This window comes from Misgurnus anguillicaudatus, chromosome 14 (genome assembly GCF_027580225.2).
Source record: "Misgurnus anguillicaudatus chromosome 14, ASM2758022v2, whole genome shotgun sequence".
Taxonomy (NCBI): Eukaryota; Metazoa; Chordata; class Actinopteri; order Cypriniformes; family Cobitidae; genus Misgurnus; species Misgurnus anguillicaudatus.
The window spans coordinates 14,429,500-14,439,212 of record NC_073350.2 but is presented as its reverse complement, the minus strand read 5'-3'; the positions used below and the strand labels follow the sequence as shown (position 1 = coordinate 14,439,212).

Sequence of the window (9,713 nt, the reverse complement as noted above, 5' to 3'; positions counted from 1 at the left end):
TAAAGTAAAGTGTATTTTCTGTATGTTGTGACGAGCTTCGCATCGTGTGCCCTCGAAAAAGAAGTCATTGGCCGCCAATGCCAACCTGACCAGGCTGGGAAATCAATAAACCATTAAAGACTGGTTTACATGTTTTTTTTTTTAGTTATTCCCTCTCCAGCTGTAAAGTGGTTTCATTGTTCATAAAATAAACTTTATGGGCCTATCAGACACTGTCTGTCTACACCTGTCACATGAGTCTTTAGGCCCTCTCATGCATTTATGAATAAAAACCAATGATGGAAAAGCACCACTCCTGGCGTAGTTTGTGCTAAATAAGTTTATTGTTTTTATGTGAAATCCTTGTTGCTTGATTTGTTAATTTTGTACAAGATTTGTGCATCAGTCATTCAGCACTCTGAAGAATGTAAAGTTATCATAAAACTGGAATGGTAAACCTTCTATAAATCCACATCTTTACATGCAATCAATTCTGGTTGTAATCTGGGGGTAAATGTCAGTTTATTCATTATTTAAATTATAAACAACAAAAAGCTTTTGAACGGGGCGTCTAAAAACCAAGACATGATTATAACAGCAAAGGTTTGAATAGCGATGATTTAGTCTGTTTTCTCATCGACATCCACCTGCTCACTGCTTTGCACAATTTTCCCATCCACTATGGTTTCCACCATTGTGATAGTTTTGGTGACAATTTCTAAAAAATGAAATAAGAACAAATTATTTGTTGTTAATAATTATTAATTATTTCATTTTGTAAATCACTGTGAAGATTTACAACATAGGCAATGTCTGAAAAGTTGCAGATCAGTTTTATTAGAAAATTACATAGCAGTGCATTACTTTGCTTCATAGTTTTATAATATGCCGTGGGGTTCAAAAGTCTTAAGTTAATATGGCCCGTCACAAATTTGCTTACATTTGGATGGTGACCAAGAAGTAGTAATAATTTAAAGCCATTCATAAAACGTGCAAAATCCAAAAATGTTCTGTTTTTGTGTATTCAATTTTACTTTAAATTTCAATTTGAATGGACTTTTAATATGCACTCATAGAAAAAAGATACAAAAGTTGTCACTGGTACAGCACCTTTTAAAAAGGTCCTATATGATATGTACCATTTAGGTACAAATATGTACCTTTGAGGTACCATTATGCACCTTTTAGGTACAAAGGTTTACTTTTTGAAAAGGTACCTTCTTGTAACTTTTAGCTGAGAGTGTGATTTTAGTCTTTTGTACCCCATTGTAAAACAATACAATGTCATAGGTCACTGAAAATGTTACTTACTGTGTTTATGGCTGTGATAGGAGAGAAGAAGAGAAAGCTTGTGTCAGTAAAACGTTATAAAAATAAATAACACTGCATTTGCATTTAACAAATTGCAGTAAGCAAATTTCTAATTCACTACATAAAGTCAGCAGTAAACACCAAAATACAGCTTTACCTTTCCTCTCCATCCAGCAGTCTTCTGTATTCTGCGATCTCTCGCTCCAGTCGGGCCTTGATGTCCAGCAGTATGTCATACTCCTGCTTGGTGTTAGCAATGTTAGCATGAACAAGGCTCAGCTGCTCCTCCAGGCCGGTGACAGTCCCCTGAAGTTTAGCTAACTGGGTACCATATAGAGCCTGTGTTTCCTCCAGCGTACCCTCTTTTGCTTCCCTCTGTGTATAGGAAATGGTCATAACTACATCTTTAATACATAGTAGGCTACTCATTGTATCATGCTTCATCATTTAATTACTGTATCGGCATGTCACTCAATTAACATTAAAACTATGGAATAACATAGACATACAATGTTTTCTTTCTTTCTCTTTAAAGGGACATTCCACTTTTTTTGAAAATATTCTAATTTTCCAGCTCCCCTAGAGTTAAACATTTTATTTTTACCGTTTTGGAATCTATTCAGCCAATCTCTGGGTCTGGCGCTACCACTTTTAGCATAGCTTAGCACAATCCATTGAATCTGATTAGACCATTAGCATCGCGCAAAAAAATAACCAAAGAGTTTGGATATTTTTCTTATTTAAAACTTGACTTCTGTAGTTACATCGTGTACTAAGACCGACGGAAAATTAAAAGTTGCGATTTTCTAAACAGAAATGGCTAGGAACTATACTCTCATTCTGGCGTAATAATCAAAGACTATTTTTAGCGCGATGCTAATGGTCTAATCAAATTCAATAGATTATGCTAAGCTATGCTATCTCATTTCTCTGTCTTACCCCTTTCCCCTTTGTCTTCCCTTTGCCCCTCGAAACCGAGTGAAAGGGAAGGGGTAAGACAGATCGTCTTTAAAAAATGAGACACCACTCGATTACCGTTTGCGTCACCTTTTCTTGCCACTAACTGGCTGCTACGTCAACAGACAAGCGTTGACATAAACAAAGAAGATGCTGTCGTCTCAGGTTGTGGTATCGATTGCCTGAGCTGAGCTCAACAAATAGCACATAACTTAGCTGCTAGCTAGCGGCTTAACTAGCGATTCAAAACAAAAACATTAAAATTAAAACCGCTTGAACATTTTATTAAAAGTATCATAAAACATGAGTGTCATAATATAATATCAATTAATCTGCTAAAAATAACGTTACTTTCATTTGTGCGACTTCTTGACACTTTGACGTTCAGCCATAAAAAATCTTGATGCCGGCTCTCCTGAGAAATTCCTACGTTAACGTTTACCCCTCTCTTTCAAGTGTGGTCCTTATCAAACTTCGTTCAAGGGCTATGTATCCCTACGCCTTGGCCCTAGCCCTTGATCAAAATGAGAATTGAGATGCCACTTCGCCTCACATGAACGCGCAAAACCGAGGGGTAGGGGTAAGAGAGAAAAATGAGACCCAGCCTAAAAGTGGTAGCGCAAGACACGGAGATCAGCTGAATGGATTCCAAAACGGTAAGAATCAAATGTTTAACTCTAGGGAAGCTGGAAAATTATTATTATTTTTTTTAAAGTAGAATGTCCCTTTAAGTTTCCACCCTTTGCCTGTGAACCGCTCTGCACATTTTGGTCATTCCCTAAAGTAACTTTTAAAGGTACAATGTGGGATTTTTAGCGCCATCTAGTAGTGAGACTGTGAATTGCAAACACATAGAGAAGCTACAGTAGCTGCCACAGGACAAACACATCATGTTCTGAGACAACATGGTAACAAAACGCAATCTGGAGAGCAGTTTGTCTGTTTAGGGCTACAAGACGTTGACTTCCATGTAAGGGGACCCGCAGTGTAACTCATTCTAAGGTAATAAAAACAAATTCAGTTCATTTTGTAAGGTCTTTATACACCACTGATAATATTGTGTATATTGAAAGGCAGATCTTTCTTAAAGTCCCACGTTGCACCTTTAAAAATATTTTAAATAGGTGTTTCCTAGCCACCATTGTTGGCTGCTTGTGGGAAACTATCTCACAAGCAATTATTGTTTTAATTTTATTTAGGATCCTGTGTTCTGTTTAAGAAGCTTGTTTTTCGAATTGTGCAAGTGTAGGAAATGACAGCACATTTCCCAGGACTGCTCCAAAGTGGGCAAAGAGCTGGTTGGTGAACTAAAAGGGGTGAGGCCACATAACACAACTCACTGGATGTTTAAAAAAAACTTTTCTGCCTCAACATGTTGCCACAGAGTTAAATTTTATGAAATATTTGAACACATTTGAGTAAGAAATGTTTCTGTGCATTTATATTTACCATGCTCTGTTGAGCCTGCAGTTCAATCAGAAGTTTTTGTAACTTGCTCTTCAAGTCTTTAAGCTGGATCATGCTGACCTGAAGCTCTTCGGTTTGTGTGACTGCTTCCTGTTCCACTTTGCAGATCTGCAGTTAACATAAAACCAAACATTACAACATATGAAGTGCTGAGAGTGGCATTGTATTGGGGTTAAATTTGACCAGCTGAATGTGCCTCAATCTTTACACAAGTATCAAAATGCATTGCTATAAATTATCACAGTTTAAGGACTCAACATGTGAGTAAATTTAAAGACACACTTTTTTATTAGGTATGAAATAAATTCATTGTAAACACAGCAGAGGGTGCAGTTTTACCTTTTTCTGATACCAAGACTCCAGCTCTTTACGATTTTTCTCAGTCACGGCCTCATAGTGCTCTCTGATATCTGTCATGGCTTCTTTCAGGTCCATAGAGGGCGCTGCATCCACACAAACGTTCACCTGACCTCCTGCTTCGGCCCTAACAAGAGCCAAATCCTGTGGAAATAAAAAACACATGTCAGAAAGTGTGATTTTTTTTGGCACGTAGACAGATAAGGATTGTATTGTGATGCATAAGTGTGATTAATCGTTGTGTGCTGATTTATAAAGAATGAAACAGATATGGGAGTGGTGGGCTGAGGCAAGACATTCAATTGCAAACATGCCTGAACGATTTCAGATGTCAGAAAAAAGGGAGGTTGTGATTATCACATGAATTTTGCTAATTGTCAACTTTTTATCAACTTTTGCAAATAGTTCTGAATTTTGTAGGTTTAAAGTGTTAGTGGTTCAGTGTGTTTAAATATGGATGACCTTTAATAAACCCCAGAGACCCAGTGATAGTACAGTTCAGTTGAAAATGATGTAATGGAGCCGAAAAAACAGTGTCAGAAGAACAAGAGGAAAAAGGAAAAATTGAAGGAAGGAAGAAGTAAGCGTCTGTGTGTTTTTGCTGGGATGAAAACATTACTGTTATCTCTAAACTGACGGCTCCTGGCAACCTGAACTTTCCCATTCATCTTGTTTTCTTTCAGTCGTGTTTAAGTTTGTAAGAAATGGCCTGACATTAACACTTCGAAACGCTTGTTTACATTTATTACTGAACTCTTGAACCATGGTTGAGGCTGGTATAGCTGGTTTATACTGGTCTCCCAGTTAAAATGTGCACAAAACTAACAAACAGAGCAGCAATGGTTGGTTTAACCACTTTTAAAATATTTGTGTGTTAATGTTTTGAAGATTGGCAAACCCCGATAATCACAGAAGTAATCTTGCATTTGGTTCAAAATTTTTTGCCATCCAGTTTTCACAGGGGTGGGTGTGTCCGTGTGCACGTGTGTTTGTGTGTGTGCATGCTTGTGTGTGTGGAATCCAAGGAGTGGTGGAATCTCACACCGGGAGACGATCCACACGTCCTTACTTTTCAATTAAAGGGAGCTTTCATCAGAAGCTACTACAGAAACAGAGTCTTTATTTGTCGCCATACGACCAAGGCCAGAGGAATTTGTGTCTAAGACTTTCAGTGTTGCCATAGAGCAGCACGATTGTCTCTGGTACAGGGACCATTGCCCAAATGCAACCAAGTATAGCTGTGTTTCTAGTTCAGTGTAAATAGACGAATTGCTTGGCATTGAGACTTGACGAATTGTCATGGCTCGCTCGCTGGAAGAGTAGCGTCAGCAGCCCTGAGACTTAAGCACTACAGCAAATCACCAGGGTGATGTTCACTGTATACAGCACATAGTGTCACATAGTGCAGTAAATGTGCAATTGCAGTTTACAGTTTTTTACAGTTTATAATAGACTCACTGAAGATGTTAAAAAGTAAAATATATAACTCGTACCTCCTCGTGGTTTCTCTTTAGGAAAATTAGCTCCTCCTTCAGACCTTCAATATTGATTTCCAAATCTGACCGCCCCAAGGTCAGCTCATCCATAAACCTTTTCAGACTGGCAATGTCAGCTTCAACAATTTTACGCATGGCCAGCTCACTCTCATACCTGAGGTGAAAAAAACAAACTCAAAAATGAAAATCTGATATGATTTAGGCAATGGCGGGCTGTAGGGCCTGCAAGGCTTTGTCTACTGGCCTAAACACTATCACTGGCATACATTTTAATAGATTGTCCATGTGTTTTCAATTATTCCCAATAGTCTTTTCTCTTCATTCCATACTTTTTTCTTGGCTGTGCTGCTTTCAGTGGTGTATTTTTATGTTGTAACTTTTATCCAATCATATTTCCGCCATCATGAGTTCCAGGGTCATGGAAATCTGTGGCAATGAAGCTGTTGCTTTAACCAATCAGATATGAATGTAAGGAGTATTTGACACGAGACATGCGCAATTGCAGTTAGGTTACTTTTAAAAGTAATGCATTACAATATTGAAGCTTTGATTGTGTTCACAGTGCGCAATATAAAATGTGTTCATGTTTCATATTTTTCACACAATTGACTTATCTGTATAGCGCTGTTTTCACTGTCCTCAATACGGGCTGACGTCTTCCTTGTTCTATGAAGTCCCTCTTTCAGAAATACGTATCGAGTTCTGATTGTGTAGTTTGTTTAGTGTGTTGTGATTCGATAGCAGCTCGCTTGCCGTTAGCTTAAAGGTGCTCTAAGCGAATTAACCCATTTTAGACCATAAAGCATTTCTTTTGTTACATACAGCAAACATCTCCTCACTATCTGCTTGCTGCCTGACCGCTGATCAAACTGTAAAAAAACGCGATCTCTGTAGACAGCCCAGGCTCCACAAACTGCAATAAAAACACAGTGGCCAAACCTACCGTCACGAAACATAACAAAGTGTTTCAGCCAATAACCGACAAGAAAGATGTGGGGGTGGGGGTTGGGCGCGTTCATGAAAGCACGTAAGGAAGGGGGAAAGGGAGGAGTTAGCTACTCTCCGTTTGTTTGAAAACAGTTTAAACATCAACAAAAAGTGACGTTACACAGATTCGCTGAGAGCGCCTTTAACTTGCGACTAACGTATTCCTGTGGGCAGAGTTTATTTAGAGTTTTATTGACATCATTAAAGCAGGTAGTAGAGGACAGTAGTCCAAACCGGCCGTTCGCTGTAGGTTTTGAAAGGTGAATTCTCTGAAAGAAAATATATACCGCCTGGCAGTGAACGTTGAGCTTTAACATTTTACAGGTATTATTTATGCTATTATAGCAACATTACACACTAACTACTAGGGTTTAAAAAATGGGATCAGAAAGAACGTGACCTTTAAGTTGTTCTCCAAAAAAGTAATTACGCTACTTAGTTACTTTTCATGAAAAGTAATGCTTACGTTACTTTTGCTTTACTTTTGCGTTACTTTTTCTTACATTGCTGAGGCTTGATCGCTTTCAGGCCTTGCAGGTGGCTTTTATGACTAAGAAGTTCTGCATTCAGAAATTGCATATTTCATCACAAAAATGACTGAAACTCCGCTCAGGCGCCCACGCATAGAGTGCGTAAATCTAAGTTAATACGTTCAGTTTTATGCAGTACATTGTTTTTTTAACTTTGAATTAATTAAACTGAAAAGTAACTTGTATTACTTTTTTAAAAAGTATTAAAAAGTATAATTCAAATATTAATATGTACATTTATAAAGTAATGCGTTACTTTACTCGTTACTTCAGAAAAGTAATATTATTACATAATGCACGTTACTTGTAATGCTTTACCCCAAACAGTGATAACAGAATGAATGACATGAATCTGCACAATCTCCACTGAAGGCCTAGGTGTAAAATACACAGCCCACCACTGCATTTAGGCCTACTAATTTTCTTGATGGAAGAAATAATATAATTTAACAACATAACAAAAGACCCTTTTACCCTTTTGCATAAAATGAAAGACATAAAGTTGTAAAAATAATTTAAATGCTTTTTTTTTGCTTTTTAGGTAATAGGGACAGGAAACAATTAATGAATTACTTTTAATCTATACATTCAAATGACAAAAATATTTAGTTTCTCATACTTTATCTTGAAGTCATCAGCTGCTAGCTTTGCGTTGTCCGTTGCCAAAATGATCTTGCCATTATTTTTTAAAATTAAGAGAATCTGTCAAGAACAAATGTATTTATTTGAACATACATGTCAATATTTTTTATTTACAAGATTCAGTGGATTGCACTATAAAACAGAAGAAAATAGCACATTTGTTTACAGTATTGCACAAGTAACAGTCTGGCATATACCGTAGGTTCATTTTATTTTTGGAGCCGTCTGTGAAATTCTGTGCTGCCACAGAAATGTAGACCAAAAGCCAAATCTGTCAACAAAAATTATTATTCCCTTTCTCAACATGCAACCACTACCTCCTTATCACACTCAGTAAGTGACTTAGTTTTAAAGGTACTACAACTGGCTGACCTGAAGCATTCAAACACTATTTTCTATAGTTTTAAAAATTACTAAGACCTAGTTGAAAAGCCAATTAGTGTCCTTCACAGCTCATTACATATTAAAGACTTATATATGAATCAAGCTTAACGTGATCGTGTGTGTCCATTTTTCTGAGGCAGCCCCTCTCTGAACTCACCTTTTCCTTCAGGTCCTCAATGATGGCCGAGTGTCTTGAGTGGTCAGACGGGGTGTAAGTGTGACTCTCGTTCCACTCTTTGATCTTTTTCTCCAATTCAGCGTTGGACTTCTCCAGCGAGCGCACTTTTGTTAGATAGGTAGCTAGACGACCATTCAGATTCTGCATAGTGGCCTTCTCATCAGCTGTCACATCCACAGCATCAGCCAGGTTGAAACCTCTTGAAGAAGAAGGAGTGGAGATGTGGGTTCCTCGACCACCGGCTCCTCCATAAACGCTAAGCGTTTTTGATTTAAAAGACATTGTGAAGTTCTTTCAGAGGTTCCCAAATTGGAAATGGACAGCAAGGCACACAAGCAACTGTTTGACCGTGACTTTAAAACATCTTTAAGTACCTGTATGAGGTGGGGGAGTGGAAAGGATGTGGGCACAGAACAACATTCGTTCTGCATTTTTGCCCTCATGGACTTCAAGGGGAAAATTCTTTATAAGAAAACACGCACATCAACATTTTTACGCAGTTAAAGGTGAGGCTGACATTTCATGGCCCGTAGACCAACAAAAGCTTTCTACATAACTTTTCGAAAAATCTACAGCCCAAATGGTTATCTGAAGAGACAACTCCTACATGAGGGGTATATCTGGTCATGTGTCAACAAGCTGGGGCCATATCACACACTAGGGATCAGTACATAACTGCGGAGAGATTTTTAAGATTATAAAACTAGAATGCATTAAAAAGTGAAAAGAATCAAGTTGGTAGGAAAGATTAAATTAAAAGTATTCAATTTTAAATGAGCATTACTAAGAGCCTTCCTATATTATCTGTGACTTAAAAATTTGACTTTTCCAAATATTTAAAAGGGTTATTTATTCATAAATTTCCTTTTGAATCTTCTCTGACATCATAAGGTTTGGCTTACATACAAATGTCTGCCAGCAAAAGAAAGTACACAGTGATGCTATAAAAAACATTAGTGGTTCCTCAAAAAACATTAAGGGACGTATACACCAAAGCGTTTAAGCTTGACAGAAACCGCTAGGCGGATGCCAACTGTGGGCACTTGCCCGCGTTTCTTCAGCTTAGAGCTTCGGTTGCTATGATACTTCTAATGATTTTACTCAGTCAATAAAGATATCAAGCTGGGTTTTACAGACAGGGTCACAAACTGTTATCACATAATGAAACTATTAAGGGCACGTAAGGAAGTTAAACTGTGTTTATTTTACTTAAGGTGAAACTGTGATAGCATCCCTTTATTGGTCTATCACATGTAAGCAGTAACAGAATGTTGCTATGCAACCAAACTTTTTTATGCACACTAATAATAGCTTGGTGGAGCGGTCGTAAATGTAATTGACCAATCAGCATCAAGGTCTATTATTTTTATTTTTTTTATATAGATCCTTTAATACACAATCTCTTCCTCTTTTGCTATGAATATT

At 37.6% G+C, this 9,713-nt stretch overlaps 1 protein-coding gene across 1 annotated transcript; it reads right to left on the bottom strand.

Moving 5' to 3' along the window:
* Window positions 1–484: 484 nt before the first annotated feature.
* On the bottom strand, window positions 485–8,952 carry krt98 (keratin 98). Its single transcript, XM_055185004.2, has 8 exons — window positions 8,268–8,952; window positions 7,704–7,786; window positions 5,565–5,721; window positions 4,054–4,215; window positions 3,697–3,822; window positions 1,448–1,665; window positions 1,291–1,301; window positions 485–697 (listed from the first exon to the last, which is right to left on the bottom strand). The coding sequence occupies exons 1-8, from the start codon at window positions 8,568–8,570 to the stop codon at window positions 600–602; spliced, it is 1,158 nt and encodes a 385-aa protein (XP_055040979.2). The 5' UTR covers window positions 8,571–8,952; the 3' UTR covers window positions 485–599.
* Between the last annotated feature and the right edge of the window lie 761 nt (window positions 8,953–9,713).